This window comes from Stenella coeruleoalba (assembly GCF_951394435.1).
Source record: "Stenella coeruleoalba genome assembly, chromosome: 5".
Classification (NCBI taxonomy): domain Eukaryota; kingdom Metazoa; phylum Chordata; class Mammalia; order Artiodactyla; family Delphinidae; genus Stenella; species Stenella coeruleoalba.
The window spans coordinates 89,524,684-89,544,411 of NC_137150.1; the positions used below are offsets into that span (position 1 = coordinate 89,524,684).

The window sequence follows — 19,728 nt, forward strand, 5'->3', positions numbered from 1 at the left end:
TCTCCATGAAAATATTCAAGCATAGGCTAACCTACTTTTTAGAGAGAAATTGTAAATGGAATTCAAGGAGCTTTTCGGTGGGTTGGGCCAGACCTATGTCTCTCCCAAACCTGAGCATTTGTGGTTCTTAGGTACAAAGGATTGGTAGAGAATCATGAAATCTATGTTGTTGGACCAAGGGGTCATGGTTCTATCTTGGAACTCTCATGATATTTTCTGTTTGCTTTGTAGTCTACATATTATGTGCATGTGTTGTCTTCTCAGTTAGATGCTCTGCAGCCAGAGCCCATGTCTGATTCTTCTGTTATAACCCAAAGTGTTTGGCACAGTGATTTGTTCATAGAAGGCATTTCAAAAATGTTTGTGGAGTAGATAAATGAACATACAAATCCACAAATAGATTCGCAAATGTAGGAATCCTTCATCTTTCCCCCCCACCCATACCTGTTTTTCCCCATCTGTATATACCCTATATTGGTTAATGGCAGCATCCACTACCCATTTGCTCAAACCAAAACCTGGTCATCCTTCCTCTTTCTACTACACCCCACGTTCTATCCATCAGCAAGCTATGACTCAGCTCTACTCTCCACCAGCATCACGTTTCAGTGACCTCTCACAGTCTCCAACACTATCAATCAACTGTTTTATTTACATATCGTCAATTAGTGCTTTCAGGACTGAAATGACTGAGTTGATGGCAAAGGAGCAGCAGAGACTCTGTGGCCCACAAAGTCTAAGAGCTTTACTATATGGCCCTTTAGAGAAAAAGCTTTCTGATGCTGTCATCAGTTTTCTTTCACATATCCTTTCTTGGTTGCTTTTTTAAACAACCCTTTAAACATGTAAAAACCATTATTAGCTCACCGGCTTTCCAATACAGACCATAGGCAGGATTAGCCCATAGGCTTTACTTTGCCAACCCCTTCCTAAACAAATAATCCTTTTCAAGTATTAATTAAATCACATCACTTAAAAAATCTCCAAAGGCCTCCCATTACACTTAAAGTAAAATCCAAATGTCTTACCATGGCCTATAAAGCCTTTGGGATCCAGTACTTCATCTCTCCTTCCACGCACTCTCTCCGACTAGCTCTGCTCTGTCCACACTTGCCCCTGGTAGGACCTGAAATTTGCCAAGGGTGCTCCAAGGGTGCTCCTGCCTCAGGGCCTTTGCACTCTTCATTTTTCTGCCCAGTACAGTTGTGCACAGGTCTTCTCAGGATTTGCTCTTCTCATTCAGGTCAGAGGGTCTTACTGGACTCTCCTACTAAAATAGCTCTCACATAGCCCCAGTCATTCTCTCTCTTTACTTTGCATGATTTCTTCAGAGCCTTTATGCGAAACTAAGTTATTTATTTAGTGTTTACTTGTTTATTGTCTGTCTGCTCCACTAGAATGTAAGTACCCTGAGGACAGACACTTTGTGAATGTGGCTCATGGCTTCATCCCCAGCTCCTGCTGGTGCCTGGTACCTAGTAGGTACTTAATAAATATTTGTTGAATGGATGATTGGCTAATTATATGTAGTGAAGCTCCTTTCTCTTTGTCAACTAATTAGGTTCACAGGAAAGAATTTACATTGACCCTCTACTGAAAATACTGCTTACTGGTGTTTTTTTCAGCTGCTGTTCATCTGTATCTCCAACAGCCAATGGGCATCTTTTCCATCCTTGAAGAGGAATGTATGTTTCATCAGGCTGCAGATGTGACTTTCAAGACCAAACTTTCTGACAACCATTTTGGAAAGCCAGTTCATTTCCAGAAGCCCAAGCCTGACAATAAGAAGAAAGATGAAGCTCACTTTGACCTTGTCCATTGTGCAGGAGTGGTAAGTTACCTCTAGACCCTCAGCCCTGAATTTTCCTGCCTCTGTTTCAAATGTACTCAGCCCAAATCCTTAGATAATACATAAGTAAAGTTTAGATTAAAGAGATGAACAAAATAAATCTCAGGTCCCCCAAAAAAGTTGGTATAGCCTTTTAGCACTTAGGATATGAAACACCCATACTATAAAAACAGAGGTCAAAAATCTCAAAATCGACTCTGTCACCCCAACTCAAAGTAAGACAGCTTCAGAAAGTTATGGAGACCATCAAAGACATGGGCTTTTCCTTACTTGTCCTTCCTTTCAACTTAACATCGTGTGAACGAGTGATTTCAATTGATCTTTTTATTGAAGATTTTTTTTCCCTTCTCTCATAAAGAGTACTGTGAAGTAATGGTCTCCAAACTATGACCAACAAAGATTCCTAATAACCCTCACTCCCTCTCCTCATTTCCCCACTGGAGTGTGTGTGTGTGTGTATGTGTGTGTGCGCATGCCCCTTCTTTCTGCTTTTATGCTTCTGGTCAGTAATTCTGAATGGCACAAAAAGAGAACTGACGAAGGATAAAATAATACTTTGACCTAAAAATGACCTGCCAGTTGTACCTAGATATGCTTGTAAATCTCTTCTTTGATATCCTTGAATATTAATTATAATGATATTTATAGTAAAATATCATTGATAATGTTTTTGGAATGCTCACTGTGTGTCAGAGACAGTTGTTTTATTGCATCTGTTCTTGCCTATGAAGGAGGGCTGATGTGAATTGTTTCTCCTGGAAACGCCATCTATTTCTTCCTACCTCTCCTTGGTGTTTCTTTCCCTCCCTGATTCTTTCTCCCTCTCCCTCCCTCCCCTTCTCGTCCTTTCTTTCCACAATGTAAATGGTAAAGCCTGAGCATCTCTTTGGGTTGCACATAGATTTCTGGAGTATTTATTCAGTACTGTTACATCAAACTGATTTAAAATTAAAGGACCCACACAATTTACGATTTTTTTTAAAAGGAATACACAATTTTCTAAGTAACATATGCATTCACCTCTTTTGTTACCTGAACTGCATGCCTTTCCAAAGGTGCCTTATAACATCAGTGGCTGGCTTGAAAAGAACAAAGCCTTTCTTAATGAAACAGTGGTGGCTGTATTTCAGAAGTCGTCCAACAGACTCCTGGCAAAACTCTTCGAAAATTACATCAGTACCAACACTGGTGAGTTGAAAAATCTTCCTCAATTTTTCAGCCTCCAAATGGAACCCATGTCTGCCTCAGCACTTATAAAATCCTGGCTTCTTTCCTGTGATATCTGTGTTTGATCCCTGTGGTCTGCGTCATCCCCTCTTATTAGCCTTTCCGTCCTCTGGCTGGTGGTTTTTCGGGGAAATGGTGCTCTAAGGTAGAGAGATTTCAAGGAGACTGCTCCAGCCTGCTTTTATCTTCTACTTAACCAAGCTGAAGAGACAGCAGAAAACCATGTTTTGATAAGCGATTTGGGAGAGATAACAAGCTCCTTTAATACATATCCCCCAAATATCTTGGAATTCTCTTTCACAGTGCTTTTATATTATAGTAATGGGGTTTTTGTAAGCTTCATGAGAGCAGAGATTATGTCTCACTTGTTCAAGTGTATCCTCAAGCATGTAGCAGATGCCTGTTTAGCAGGCACTCCATAAATACTTGCTGACCAACTAACAACCAATCTTGTTTAGTAGTCTGTAATTTACAAAGCCCTTTTAGATACATTATCTTACTCAATCCTTGTCCTAGCCCTTTTAGATTCATGTAAAGGGAAATCTCTCCCTATCTTATAGGAGCAAGTACAGAATTAAAGTTTCACAAATCTACTGTTGAAAGATAAACTCAGGCATATTACAATTTTTAAGAGTTTATTTGAGGAAAAAGCAATTGAAATTGGGCAGCACCAAATCAGAAGTGGTTAACAGCATTCCACCCACAGGAGCTCAGGGAGAGACTTTTATAGAAAAAAGGTAGAAGCAAAGTGAAGAAATTATTGATTAGCTGTATCTAAAGCCCAGTTGGCTGTTTGTGGTTGGTTGTCCTTAGCATTTTGATTTGGTAACCTTGGGGCATTAACAGACTTAGATTTTGTTTGCTTACATAGGCTGCCACACAGCATTAGAGCCACCTCAGTCTGATGGCCTCCTTGCTTCATTAATTTAACACTACTAAATGGCAAAGGCAAGATAGGAAACAGGACTTGTGCTTACTAGCCTCGTGCCTATTCCACTCTCACTGTCTTCTGGAAACAAACAAAACAGAGAGATGGACAGGCTACCTGGATTCAGGATCCAATTCAGACTTCTGCACCGTGATACAAAGCCTTGGAGGACACAGAGGCCAGGTTGCTGCCATTACCCTCACGTCTGGACTACTGCCAGCAGCAGAGGGACACAGTTGTCACAGTTCATAGCTGCCAGATTGGCATCTCCTGAGCAGAACTGGTCTTCAAACACGTTTGGTCCACACTGATTAAAAAAAAAAAATTGGAAGTTCTCACGTACACATTTGGGTTTCCTTTTTCTTTTGAAAAATGGAAATTATGGGAAAATAGAAAATCTGGCCAGTCTGGTTTCAGATGCCTTTGTAACAATGGGGCAAACTGTACTAGCTGTTCTTTAAATGGGATGTGTCCTCTTACTTTCTGACATTCTCACCCTCTTGTCTTACACCCAGCTTCAAGCTCACTCCTGTCCCCTGTTGCCTGCTTTGGGACTCCTGATGGCATGGCCAGGGAATGGAGAGAATTTAGCACTTCCCAGCCGCATTAGCACATGATGACATAATTCAGAAGCATGCCTGAAATCCTGTTGGCCCGCCTCAAGAGGAGCTTGAGAAATGGAATCTATTGTGTATGGACCCTGAAAATCTGCAGGTAGTGCGTTTGCTTGATTCTAATAGCTTCTAAAGTACCTCTGAGAAGTCTGATAAACAGTGGCCACATAAGTGTATGGCTCCCAGATGAGTAATTCTCTGGTCATAAGAAATCAGAGAGTGGTTTGGGCAGAGAATGAGAGAGGAAATTATCTTCTGACTCTTCCGGGTGTGCTGTGTTCTTTTGAACTAGAAGAGAATTGTCCAGAATGTCCTTTTTCATTATTTTTTAAGGACCCCCTGAAAAAGGACTTGCCTCCAAGTTTCTGACTCATCCCAATTAAATTACTCATAATAACCATACTTTCTTCTGGAGAATCCAAGTACTGTAAACCAGTTACAATTCTTTTAAAAAATTAAAGGAAGGTAGTAATATCCCCTTTCCATGGGGAAGTACAAAGAAGTCAAGTGATTCACTTGGAAGGCTTGGGGCATGTCAATAGGACATCAGTGATTAAACTTCATGACATCTGCCTCAGCACAGTTGCTACTCAAGCTAGAGAGTATTTTATCAGTTTTTCATATTGACAGCTGGCCCTTTTTTTCCAGATTGCCTATGGGTTTTGTTGTTATGCTTTTGTACCTTCATGAGTTAGCGCTACACAAATGTTTGTAAAACAGTTTGGCTTAGCATAGATTCCTTTGCTTCAAGAAAGTGGGAATAGATTGTTTTTATAAATTGCAGAAGTAATGCATGAGTGTTGCCCCAAACACAGACAATATAGAAAAACTAAAAAGAGGAACATAAAAGTTACCTTTGATCTCACATAGAGAGATCACAATTGCTAATATTTTAGTGTATACTCTACCCAACATTTTTTATGTATATAGTCACCCATAATACAATCACACTTAAAAACATGTATACACACTCAGTATCATAATATACAAACTATTTTGTAGCCTAATTTTTCTCTCAAAATAAATCCAAGCAATCTTCCCATGCCAGTTCTATGGATCTGCATCATCATTTTAAAAGATTGCAGTGTTTCATTGTACGCATACTCTTTCATAATTTAAGTAACCAATCTCCTGTTGGTAGACGTTTGTTACCATTTACATTTTTTGCTTTTTTTTTTTTAATGACTAAACAATGCTGCAGTGAGTATCTGTGCACAGTTGCCTATTTCCTTAAGGAAAAGCACCAGAAATAGACTTTTGTGTTGAGACATGAATATTTTTAAAGCTTTTGGTAGACATAGCCATATTGCTTCTAGAACTTTGACACATTTATGCTTTCATCAGCAGGGTTTGGTAATGTGACAGAAAAGGGCCTTTTTAGTGCTTTTCTTCTTCTTTTTTTAGCTCTACAGTTTGGGGAGAAGAAAGGCAAGAAAGGAGCTTCATTCCAAATGGTTGCATCTCTGCATAAAGTAATTTTTAATTGCATCTATTCATATATTAACTACCTCACAATCTGCATATGTTATTACTTATTTGAAATTTTACATCTTCAAATAAGGATAAAGTATCTGAAGTTAACCAAGTTGGAAAAGTTAAAGATTATCTTGATATTAATGGACTTTCGTGGACACTGTCAGTGTCCTACTTAGATCCCCTTTATCAGCCCATCTTACCACTTATGAAAATATTAGCTTATAATAATTCACAGTTGCCAGAATTGCCCTTGGTCGAATGGGAAGCTAATCTGTCTCCTTACTCTCCTCTTCAGATTCTGGCCCCTCCCTTGTCTCAAGGAGGTACCAACTGTAGTATAATTGGTGCATTTGTGCTCAGAGATTCTGCAGGACTCAGACTAAACTGAGTCCATACCACTGCTTTTTTCTCCCCCTGCCCTACTGTACTTCCCTCCTTCTCCAAATAAATCTCTTGAACGAGAATCTCCATCTCAGATTCTGCTTCCAGAGAAACTGAGCTAAGATAAAAATTTTCCAGGCAGGAAACTTGAGAAACAGTTTCTTTCTTCAAGCCATTTTATTGTCCATTCATAAAGTATTGCTACCAAATTTAAAACAGGTAGATATGATACACAACAGAACTATGTCAGTCAGATAAATATTGACTTGTCAAGGGAAGGAAATAATGTATTTTGGTAAGCAGGGAAGAATGTTGAATTCATTATTTTATTGTTGCTATGCATCTGGCTTTAAGACTAAGTTGGTCAACATGGAGACCTTTGTGACATAGATTGGTGTTTTTAATGATTTGCAAAGTGATTTTGTGTTGGTTATGGTCTCTGTTTTAGGAAAACCTAAATAAGTTGATGACTAACCTGAAATCAACAGCACCTCATTTTTGAGGTGCATAAATCCCAATGTGAACAAAATGTCAGGTAAATAGATTTCTTTGTAATCCACACTAGGAAATTCATTTGATTTAAGCTATGTTGAATGTCTTTTAATGAAATATTTACCAGTTTGTTTTATATAAGGGTAGATTTTCAGATAGAAAAGCTAAAATAAGTTAAAAGTGAGTTTTTTAAACCTCCTCAAGATTGCCTTTGAATTGAGATTCAAGTGGACATACAGAAGGATTTCACAAAGCAGACTCAATTGGATAACATTAGAATGCTTGACATTATCATTTAAATTCCTCCTTGAATTTCACGCTAAAATGTGGATGAGCTTCTGTGCCATTGTCTACAAGGGCAAAGTATAATAAGAAGGGATTGAATAATCAATTTGGGGATTAAAGTAGATATTTAAGCATAAAGGAAATCATTTGATCTAAATTATCTAAATTGACCATAAAGAGAGTTTCTAAATCCATTTCTAATTGTTGAGAACTCCCTCTAGTCTTCCTTCATAATAGTAATATCTTCCCTCTCCTTAAAACTACCTGTCTCTTTAGTTATGTACTTCTGGGCAGTAGATACTTTTTAAGAAGTATTTTATTTTTCTTCCAATTTTATTGAGATATAATTGGCACGCAGCACTCTATACGTTTAAGGTATACAGCATAATGGTTTGCCTTACATACATCATGAAATGATTATAAGTTTAGTTGACATCCATCGCCTCTTATAGATACAAAAAAAAGAAAGAGAAAAAAAATGTTTCCTTGTGATGAGAACTCTTAGTATTTACTCTCTTAATAACTTTCAACATACCATACTGCAGTGTTAACTATAGTCATCATGTTGCACATTACATCCCTTGTACTTGTTTATCTTAAAAATGGAGGTTTGTACCTTCTGACCACCTTCATCCAAGTTCCACTCCTCCACCCCACCTCTGGTAACCACAAATCGAATCTCTTTTTCTATGAGTTTGTTTGGTTTTTGAAGATTCCACATTTAAGTGAGTGTGTCTGGCATTTTCACCATAAGCTTCTTTGCTATTAACATCTTTGCCCCAAGCATTTTTGCTGCAAACGTTTTCCCCACATAACTAATTGGCCATAAGGCAATTTTGTCATAAAAGATAAAATAACAAAAAATAAAAGAGGGACATTAAAAAGGACATAATGAAACGTGAAAAATGAATAACAAAATTAAAAAGACTATTGTGAAATATAAAATATTTGAATAAATTTAAAATGTGTGTAGATTCACGACAATATGGTACAAATATCTGATTTTACTTTGTGGGTTGAACCTAAGCATTTATCTTCCAAGTCTTTGTTCATAGTTCATTATACATTTTTTGGCTTGTTGATTCATCTCCTTGTTCTGCATCACACATTTTCTTTTTTGCTAAAATTTCTTCCCTCATTGAGAGAGGTATCGGTTTCCAAATACTAGGATACATGTTTGTAACAGCTTTGTGTTGTGTTATGAAAGCCTTCCACACTGTTGTTTGTTCTTGGCATATTGTCACATGTCTGTTGGTAGATGTTCCAAGTTCTATGGAAAATGTGGGTTCAACTCTGCACCTCTGAGGCCCTCAGCCTCTTTCAGATTCATGTATAGAAAATGGGAGTATTGTGTCAATGGAGAAATGAAACCAAATTGTCAACCAGTTGAAACCAAACTGTCAACCAGTTATTCTATCTTTTATGGCAAAATTGCTGCATGGCCAATTAGTTATGCAGTGAAAACATTTGTAGCAAAAATACTTTTGACAAAGAAGCTAATGGTGAAAATATCTAGAACCATAAATGAGATTGTATGGTATTTGTCTTTCTCTGTCTGGCTTATTTCCCTTAGCATAATGCCCTCGAGGTCCTTCTGTGTTATCACACATGGCAGGATTTCCTCCTTTTATATGGCTGAATAATATTCCATTATACACATATACCACAACTTTTTTATCCATTCATCCATCAGTGGACACTTAGAATGTTTCCATTTCTTGGCTTTTGTAGTGAATACTTTTTGATGAATGGATGGTGCTAGGGCGGTGATGAGATAGATAGGTGGTTGTGAATTATTTATGTTTTTAATTAACAAAACAAAGTTTTTACAGATATTAATTACATGGATCACTTTCCTTACATCTTGGATTTGAAGATTCCCAGGCTTCTGTTTGGAATTACAGGCTTCTGTGGAGCTTGGTTGGAGGCTGTCAGCCTCAAAGTTGTATATGTGACAAGCACTTATGTCTTCAGAGCACTAATCACCCTTGGAATATGTAGCCAGATGTTGTTGATTCTGATTTCTGAGGTTCTGTAGTACCTTGCATTTTTATTAACCTCCTGTAATTAAGACTCCCATCTTGACAGCCTGTGACCTATTCTGGGAAAGTGTGATGCTAAACAATGATGCTGCAGTTTGAGTTTTTGCAATGCAAACCCTTCATGTGCATTCACGCTGTATGTTTTTGCCTCATTGTTTCTTATCAGCTGGGTTTCTTAATGCATCTAGGGACACTGCTTCCATCTAGCAAGGAATCTAATTAGCTACCTCTATTTTGGAGCAATTCTGTTACCTATTAGAGTTGACTCCCATCGAATCAGCTCTGATTTCAGCAGGTTTTTTTTTTTTTTTTCCTAAGTCTTAAGAGAAAGTCATAAGAAAAGCTTCATGATCTAATCAAAACAGTTCTTCATATGTCCTTAAAGGGAATGAGCATGCTTGACCCTATTGTGTCATAGAACTCCACTTCTGCTCCTTCTTACAGATGATCTGTTTCTGTCTATGAAAGGGATGGGAGTGCAGGACTATGAATATATGGCTTAGAGTTTATTTCTGTGACCCCGGGCATAAGCAGAGAATCATCTCATTCCATTCTCCTTATAACACTCTAGCAGGTCTTTGTTAGGAGAGTGCTGCTTGGCTTCTTCCAGAAGCCTTGCTGAGAGCCAGATACAGTGGCTCATTGGTTGGCTTTTCTAAGGCTCCTATCAGAGATTGCAGCTGCAGTTCTAGTGGGCTCCATCTCAGGAACAAAGGGGTACTAGGAGAATGCTTATACTATCGAATAGAACTTAGGCTTTCTCAAGATAATCAGGAGAGAAGTAGGCCGGGATGTGGCCCATTCTTTCCTAATACAGAACAGTAAACACAATGTTGTGGCTGTTCTCACCTTCCCCTTTCATTGTATTCCCCCTTCTTGTAATCCCTCCCCTTCTTACTTGGAGATGCCAGTTCTCTTTTGTGTTTTATCCCCTCTTTAGCTGGTTTTTGGCTGGCCAATGAGTATAATGCCAGTCATTTACCTTCTAGCAAAAATGTATTTTTTTCATCTTCTAGGAGTATTTGCTTATAAAATCTTGACTAACTGTGAACTAAAGGTTTCATTCCAGGTAAATCCTATTCGGAGACTCCTACATAATAGGATGGGTACTTTGAGTGCCATGAGGCTGGGAGTGAGTGAATCCTCTTATCTATGATGTAGAGAACACTAGATTCAAACTCTTTTAACCTCAGATGCAGCAATTAGGACAAAATCTAGGGTAAGCATTTTTTTAGACATGGACTCATTGTGACCGTTTTTCTTCAGATGTAATGGATGTGCTTATTTGGTTCTACAGCAGCTGCGCTGTAATGGTGTCTTGGAAGGAATCAGGATATGCAGTGAAGGTTTTCCAAACCGACCGCTGTATGCTGATTTTAAACAAAGGTAAACATACACCCCAGGATCCAAGAAGCCTGGGGCAGTCCATTTCGTTTTCTTCTCTTGGAGTGTTTAGGCATGCATTGTTTGTTTGGTTGATATCCTCCAGACTACAGATCGATGTGTTTTGGTGGCGGTGAGATATATGATGACAGAGTTCCATTATTATTTCCCCTTAAATCCAACATCTATGTAGATGTAATATCCTTAAATCTCTATTACTGGATAATAGACCCACATATAGAAGAAATATATAGAGAAGAACGATATGGAAGCTGAATTGAGTCTCTGAAATGTTGTATGTACTTAATCGTAGCTGCCATCCAAGCAGGCTGTTGCTTTACTAGCAATCCTGTGAGAGGAAGGAAGCCAGCAGGGAGTGCAGCAGAAGGCAGAAGAGGCACCTTTGCTTTCTATTTCCCAAATTCTAAATGTGTAAATTGTAGGTGATCAAGCAAATGTGAGCAAAGTAGAGTAGAGTAGAAAGAGTACCTGTGTCAGAATTAAGAAGTATATTTCTAGCTTTCCACCAATTCACCATTAGGGTGAGGGAATCTTGGAAAAGACCTTTAACGTCTCTGCTTTTCAGTTTCCTTATCTGCATGATAGAGATGTACTTAAGCCTGCCTCTTTCCTTCTCTTTCTCCTAATCTCTCCCTCCCTCCCTCCCTAATTGAGCCGAGAATCAAGTGAGGTGGTCTCTACAGCACTATGAAAAGTACAAACTATTATTCCAAAGTAAGGAATTATTGCTCGTATTCTCATTATTACTGCCAAGAGTTTTGTGAAAATTGAACATATTGGTAGGAGGGGTGGAAGTCTATATATACCTCCTTTTGTCTCACTTGTCCAGATTTTTCTTTATTTGCACCTCAACCTCAGGATTTATTCTTTGCTTATTTTAAATTAGGTACTACATTCTGAAACAAAGGGCCTTTCCAAAGAGCAAGTTTGTGAGCAGCAGAAAAGCAGCTGAAGAATTACTTGGCTCCTTGGAGATAGACCATACACAGTACCACTTTGGAATCACTAAGGTAACCAGAGAACTACAAAGAATGCTTTTGGAGAAGAGTGGGAGGAAAGTCTGTGTATCTTAAAATACCCATGAAAGTGCAATTATAAGGCATTCTACAGCTCTTGTGACCACAACTAATACAAACAGAGCTCCGGTGAAACTGAAAACTTCAGCACTATTTGAGAGAGCGAATTCAAAATTCAATGTTTTTTGAACCTCAGTCTTGACTACATTTACATTTTTATGATTATTCATCTAAGCAAGTTTGTGCCAAGATATAAAATACTGAATCAACTTTAGTGTGCTAGAAAATGTGTATACACATCAGAGCTAGACAAAATTGAACCAACTTACTGGAGATAACTGCTTGTCTGCATGTGAACTGATTCATCCACAAGTACACTTTCAGGAAATTAATTCTGAAAGACTGTCTAAAAATGTTAAGGTCGGGCTTCCCTGGTGGCGCAGTGGTTGAGAGTCCGCCTGCCGATGCAGGGGACGCGGGTTTGTGCCCCGGTCCGGGAGGATCCCACATGCCGCGGAGCGCCTGGGCCCGTGAGCCATGGCCACTGACCCTGCACGTCCGGAGCCTGTGCTCCGCAACGGGAGAGGCCACAGCAGTGAGAGGCCCGCGTACCGCAGGAAAAAAAAAAAAAATGTTAAGGTCAACCCTACCATCCAAAAAATGAATCCAAAATTAATTTCCTTAAATGTGATTCACTAAATTCTGCTTCATCTTGAAGATCTTAACATGATCCACATATTTTGGGAAACTTCTGACTAACAGATTTGGTTTTATCCATTAGTCAATATCAGGTGGTTTCTAATGACATCCATATAAAGGCCAAATTATTTGAAGGAGAATTGGAGGGTCTGGGATGAAGAGCTTAAGAAAAAGAACTCTGTTGGACATGATTATAAAATATTACTCAACTCCCACATTTTGAATACCTGAGAGTCTGTTTCTGCTGATTTTCACTCCTGGTGCCTTGCTTCCTTGTATGTTTAGTTATTTTTGCTGTATACTACTCATCTAGGGCAGGACTAGCATGAATTGAGACAGCCTCCTAAGGCACAAAATTTAAGGCAGCACTCACTCTTCAGGTTGTATAAGTACTGACTTGTACAACCCTGAAAGTGAGTGCTTCCTTAAAATTTGTGCTTTAGGTACCTCACTCACCTCATCTTGGCCATTACTAATGATTCTTGAAAAAATATTTATGTGTATTTTTTATTGTCTAAGACAAAAGTGACTTTCTCTAGAGCAGAGGTCAGCAAGTTATGGCCTAAGGGTCATATCCATGGCCTATTTTTTATATGGCCCCCCTAGATGAATATAGTTTGACATTTTCTAAGGGTTATTTTTAAAGAGGAGGAAGAAGAAGAAATAGAAGAAAGAGAGGAGGTGGAGAAGGAGGGCGATGGGGGTGGGAGTGGAGGTTCTACAGAGACTGTGTGTGGCCTGTAAAGCCTAAAAGTATTTACTATCTGGCCCTTTACAGAAAAACTGTGCAGACCCCTGCCTGGGCCTATCTTAAAACGTAAACCAAGTTCCCTAGACAACCTAGACATTACTAATAGATCAGGAGGAGGATAGTCTAAGTTCTTAAGGAACCAATATAACCACAGGATTAAATAAAGTTGTTTTTTTGTGTGTGTGTGGCAAACTTTAGGTTTATAAAACCAAACTTTCTAGAATTTACATTTTACACATTAAGAAATATTAACAAGTAGTAGAACTGATAAACAAATACATCAGTCGCTCACAGGGCCATTCAACAGGCATTTACTGAATGCCCACTATGAGTAGAAGTAACATCTGACATTTCTTTTAGGTGTTTTTAAAAGCCGGCTTTCTGGGCCAACTGAAAGCAATGAGAGATGAGAGACCATCTAAAGTCTTTACATTGTTCCAAGCCAGGGTACGGGGAAAATTGATGCAAATCAAATTCCAGAGGATTCTGGGAGAGAGGTATGATATCCCCACCCTGCGTCCCCACTGCTAGAGTAATGGTGTGCCTCAGTCAATGTGACTTTAGCTCATTGCCTTACAATAGGTCAGGGTAAAGAGATCTGCCACCTCTGCTTAGTCTGGGACTTAACTTGAAATTTTTAAAATTATGGAACACCAAACAGAGCACAAAGGGCTTCTATTACCCTATCTAACTAAGAATAAGCATAATTCAGATATTTCTTGTACTGCTTCCAGTCTTCCCTTTGGAGGGATTCTTTATAATTGGCCAAGTCTGGATCTCTGAGAGCAGTGTGACTCATAATTCAAAACAGAAGCAGACCTAGAAGTGTTTGCATGCATCTCACAGCCAGCTCTGTGGGGAAGTTTGCTGCAAAGTAGGTAGGTGTTCTGATCACTTTACAGCCTCCCCTGGGTCAGAAACTTACTCTTGGTGACATGTAACCATAACTCTGTTACTTCATTTCAGGCAGGTTCACTAGGGACATTTATCATCACCTCTGGACACTGAGGCATAGATTTTGTTTAATAGAAGAAAACCTTTAATAGAATCATGGAAAGCAAGCTAACAAAATCTCCAAACAGAGGGACTATGAGTAAGGGATTCTGTGGTTGTCGTATTTACTTTTTACCATAGCACAGTTTACCTTCTGGAGAGAGGTCCACAGGTCTTGGTATAATTTGCTTACTTGACAGTCTGTTAATTCCCTCTGTTTCCCTGAAGAAGAAAAATATTATTACATGGTGATGTCAAGGATATTAGAGAGACATTTACTAAGAGTCTTCTGTGACCTCCATACAGTGCCCAATGTGGTGTGGGAGTTTATGAGAGTTTGGGGTTCAGGAGACATGCCTTCTATGACCAGTTTTGTAAACTTGGGTAAGACTCTTAATTTCTCAAGTTCACTTCCTTCATCTCTAAAATGAGGTCTTTACTATCCATTCTCTCTAAATCATAGAATGACTTTAAAGGAATTATTATGTAATATTTAAAATACAAAAAATACAGAAAATATTATAATGCATACTCATGGAACTATCATCAAAGTACATCAGTTCCTAACATTTTCTCTGTAATATCTCACAACTTAAAAATAAATAATTAAAAAAGTTGAAACCCTTTGTGTATTTCTCCCTTGATCCAGATCCTGTTCCTAGCTCCTGAGATCCTGAATTTGTTTTTATCCCTCTGTTTCATTCATATTTCATATATAAAGTTTAACATTCTTCTGTAGTTACTCACAATATATTTAAAAAATAAACTAACAGACTCAGTTGAAGCCCCTTGCATATTTCTCCCTTGATCCAAGTTCTGTGGAGATATGCAGGTGTCCTTAAAAAGTTACATGATTTTGCATGTTTTTAGTCTTCACATAAATATGCTCTGTGTATTATCTTAAAATTTGTTCTTTACATTCAGTACTAACTTTTAAATTTATTAATGTTGATAAATCTAAGGTTAGATTATTGATCTTAACTGGTATATAGTATTCCATCATATGAGTATACCACAATTTATTTATCCATTTCCCAGCTCAAGTAAACTTAAGTTATTTAAAAGTTTTTGCTATTACAAACAGTTCTGCAGTGACGATTTTGTAAATGTCTTCCCCTGCATATATGCAAGAGTTTCTTGAGGGCAATGTTACTCAAAATGCTGGTCCATTGGCCGATAGTACCTAGGTAGCAGCTGACCGAGGCCCACACTTTGAGTGGCATTTCTCTAAGGTATGAATTATTAGGTTTTAGGCTATACACAACTCCAACTTTATGAGATGTTGCCAAAATGCTTTCTGTTTTGCTCTTTACCAGAATTATATGAAAGTCCCATGGCTCTATATTCTCACCAACTTGTGGTATTTCAACTTCAAAAACTTTTGCCAGACTTAGTCATATTTTTGACTTTGGGGAAAGATATCATTTTCCTCTTAATATCATGTTTTCTGTAGATTTTTTTTTGGTAGATATGATTTATTGTATACAGGACATTCGTTCCATCTTATTTTGTTAAGCACGTTTACCAAGAAAGGGTTAAATTCTTCTTTTGCATCTAACCCATAAATGTGTTGAATTAAATTAATAGATTAAAAAAAGTTAAACCCACTTTGTTTATAAAATATGATATTTTTCATACATTGTGGGATGGGTTATAGTATTATAGTATTTTTGCCTCAATGTTCATGAATAAGTTTGGCCTGTAATTGTTTCTTCTGCTGTTATCTGACTTTGAATCAAGGTTACCTTAACCTCATAAAAGAGTTAGGCAATATTTTCTCTTTTCAAAACATGAAACAATTTATTTTGATTATCTGTCTTTGAGTGCTTGGTAAAATTTGCCTATAAAACCATCTAGATCTGGTGTTTCTTTCATGACAGATTTTACAATTTTGATTTAATTTATTTAATAGATACAAGCCTATTGAGATTTTTTTCTTCTTGAATCAGTTTAGATTAATTCCTTTCTTTTTTTTTTTTTTTCAGTACGCGGGCCTCTCACTGTTGTGGCCTGTCCCATTGCAGAGCACAGGCTCTGGATGCACAGGCTCAACGGCCATGGCTCATGGGCCCAGCCGCTCCGCGGCATGTGGGATCCTCCCGGACCGGGGCACGAACCCGTGTCCCTTGCATCGGCAGGCGGACTCTCAACCACTGCGCCACCAGGGAAGCCCCTCTATATGTGTTTTGTAATTTTGAACTGTAAGCTCATCTTCAAGGGGACTTTAAGAAAATCTCTAGTGCTTGATTTTAGGGTATTTTCTTCAGTGCACTTTTGTATTTTTCCCCCAAGGGCCCAAAGGGTATTTATTACCAGTGTAAAAAAATGATTATGCTAATTTCTTGTGTATTTCTGCACTAATCCGGTAGTATAATTTAAATCTCAAACACGCTGGTGGTGCTGATTCATAGTATATAAAAAAAATTCTTAGCGTAAGATCTTTTTTCTTCACCCTGAGCCCAGACCAAATCAGATGTGCTTCTCTTTGACTTCTCTCTGTGCCAGTGGGTGAATTTTTAAATCCCCCTTTTCAATAAGGGGAAATTCTTTGAAAATCACAGCCTGTCTCTTTATCCACAAGGATATAAAAATACAAACCCTACAATACCAAGCCTGGCTTCCTCCTTCCATAAGGATGGTCAGACTGTACAAGCATTCACTCTTCGCTGTTTTTTTTTAGCTCCCTCTATACTTCTTACCCTCTTTAAGGGTCAGCTCTCATTTAAAGGATGTTTGTAGTGGAAACATTTTCAGGACAAATAGTCCACAACATTGTTAGCCCCAGAAGTCCCTCAAAGGGTTTTTGAAAGAATCAGATGAGAGCTTGGATGTAGAAGTGCTTTGAAGACTAATGAGGATTTATAATGACTCCTAAAAAGATGTGCTTATTAGGGATCTTAATTTGGAAAATAACTCCTTTACTTTTAAATTTTTTAATTTTTATTTTTTAAAATCTTATTTATTTTTGGCTACGTTGGGTCTTCATTGCTGCGTGTGGGCTTTCTCTAGTTGCAGCAAGTGGGGGATACGCTTCATTACAGTGCACGGGCTTCTCATTGCAATGGCTTGTCTTGTTGCAGAGCACGAGCTCTATGAATGTGGGCTTCAGTAGTTGCAGCACATGGGTTCGGTAGTTGCAGCACGTGGCTCGGAGGCTCAGTAGTTGTGGTGCACGGGCTTAGTTGCTCCGCAGCATGTGGGATCTTCCTGGACCAGGGATCGAATCTGTGTCCCCTGAATTGGCAGGCAGATTCTTAACCACCCAACACCAGGGAAATCCGGAAAATAACTCTTTTAAATAGTCTAGGTTAACTTTCTTTTCTTTTTCTTTTTTTCCCCCTCGACTTAGGGATGCACTTCTTTTGATCCAGTGGAACGTAAGAGCTTTCATGGCTGTGAAGGGCTGGCCATGGATGAGGCTCTTCTTCAAGATCAAGCCTTTTGTTAGATCTGCAGGAATGGGAAAGGAGGTAGCTGGACTGAAGGAAGAGTGTGTGCAGCTGCAAAAAGCGTTGGCGAAATCAGAATCTCCGAGGGAGGAGCTGAAAGCCAAGCAAATCTCCCTACACCAGGAAAAGAATGACTTGCTTCTTCAGCTGCAGGCTGTGACTAGCCCCACCGTTTCTTCTTCAAATCAAGTTTCTAATTAGATTCCCTTGTTTTGCAGGCAGTATTGACTTGAAAAAAAATAGAGGCACGTGCTATGCAAATACTGTAGAATTTCATCCAACACAGACAGTGGAAACACTTAGAGAGACACCCTGTTTTACAGTGAAGTGATTGCATTGACAGTATGTCTTTGAAAAAGGGACAAACTTTTAGATGGGTTTTAACTATATAAACAGATGGAAATCTGTCATGGGAGTCAGGAAGCTCTGGATCTTAATTCAAATTCTGTAGTTAGCACGTAACCCATTAGCAAATCAAAAGACAGGATCTTTCTTAATTTCATTTTCAGATTTTTCATCATTAGTGTATAGGAATGCCAGAGATTTCTGTGCATTAATTTTGTATCCTGCTACTTTACCAAATTCATTGCTTAGCTCTAGTAGTTTTCTGGTAACATCTTTGGGATTCTCTATGTATAGTATTCATGTCATCTGCAAACAGTGACAGCTTTAACTCTTCTTTTCTGATTTGGATTCCTTTTATTTCTTTTTCTTCTCTGATTGCTGTGGCTAAAACTTCCAAAACTATGTTGGATAAGAGTGGTGAGAGTGGGCAACCTTGTCTTGTTCCTGATCTTAGTGGAAATGGTTTCAGTTTTTCACCATTGAGGACGATGTTTGCTGTGGGTTTGTCATATATGGCATTTATTATGTTGAGGTAAGTTCCCTCTATGCCTACTTTCTGCAGGGTTTTTATCATAAATGGGTGTTGAATTTTGTCGAAAGCTTTCTCTGCATCTATTGAAATGATCATATGGTTTTTATCCTTCAATTTGTTAATATGGTGTATCACGTTGATTGATTTGCATGTATTGAAGAATCCTTGCATTCCTGGAATAAACCCCACTTGATCATCGTGTATGATCCTTTTAATGTGCTGTTGGATTCTGTTTGCTAGTATTTTGTTGAGAATTTTTGCATCTATGTTCATCGGTGATATTGGCCTGTAGTTTTCTTTCTTTGTGACATCTTTGTCTGGTTTTGGTATCAGGGTGATGGTGGCCTCGTAGGATGAGTGTGGTAGTGTTCCTCCCTCTGCTATGTTTTGGAAGAGTTTGAGAAGGATGGGTGTTAGCTCTTCTCTAAATGTTTGATAGAATTTGCCTGTGAAACCATCTGGTCCTGGGCTTTTGTTTTTTGGAAGATTTTAAATCACAGTCTCAACGTCAGTGCTTGTGATTGGTCTGTTCATATTTTCTATTTCTTTCTGGTTCAGTCTTGGCAGGTTGTGCATTTCTAAGAATTTGTCCATTTCTTCCAGGTTGTCCATTTTATTGGCATAGAGTTGCTTGTAGTACTCTCTCATGAGCTTTTGTATTTCTGCAGTGTCAGTTGTTACTTCTCCTTTTTCATTTCTAATTCTATTGATTTGAGTCTTCTCCCTTTTTTTCTTGATGAGTTTGGCTAATGGTTTATCAATTTTGTTTATCTTCTCAAAGAACCAGCTTTTAGTTTTATTGATCTTTGCTATTGTTTCCTTCATTTCTTTTTCATTTATTTCTCATCTGATCTTTATGATTTCTTTCCTTCTGCTAACTTTGGGTTTTTTTGTTCTTCTTTCTCTAATTGCTTTAGGTGCAAGGTTAGGTTGTTTATTTGAGATGTTTCCTGTTTCTTAAGGTAAGATTGTATTGAAGTTAAGAAAACACTCCCATTTACCATTGCAACAAAAAGAATAAAATATCTAGGACTAAATCTACCTAAGGAGACAAAAGACCTGTATTCAGAAAATTATAAGACACTGATGAAAGAAATTAAAGATGATACAAATAGATGGAGAGTTATACCATGTTCTTGGATTGGAAGAATCAACATTGTGAAAATGACCCTACTACCCAAAGCAATCTACAGACTCAATGCAATCCCTATCAAACTACCACTGGTATTTTTCACAGAACTCTAA

At 38.3% G+C, this 19,728-nt stretch overlaps 1 protein-coding gene across 1 annotated transcript in view; it reads left to right on the forward strand.

Moving 5' to 3' along the window:
• MYH15 (myosin heavy chain 15) overlaps nucleotides 1-19,728 on the forward strand; it is a gene marked incomplete at its 5' end in the record, with an annotated part of 164,466 nt that overhangs the window by 66,731 nt on the left and 78,007 nt on the right. Inside the window, 10 exon segments of the mRNA XM_079921437.1 lie at nucleotides 1,652-1,831; nucleotides 2,905-3,037; nucleotides 6,023-6,090; nucleotides 6,924-6,972; nucleotides 6,975-7,010; nucleotides 10,561-10,571; nucleotides 10,574-10,680; nucleotides 11,585-11,708; nucleotides 13,525-13,661; nucleotides 17,507-17,762. Coding sequence (XP_079777563.1) covers nucleotides 1,652-1,831; nucleotides 2,905-3,037; nucleotides 6,023-6,090; nucleotides 6,924-6,972; nucleotides 6,975-7,010; nucleotides 10,561-10,571; nucleotides 10,574-10,680; nucleotides 11,585-11,708; nucleotides 13,525-13,661; nucleotides 17,507-17,762 — 1,101 coding nt within the window.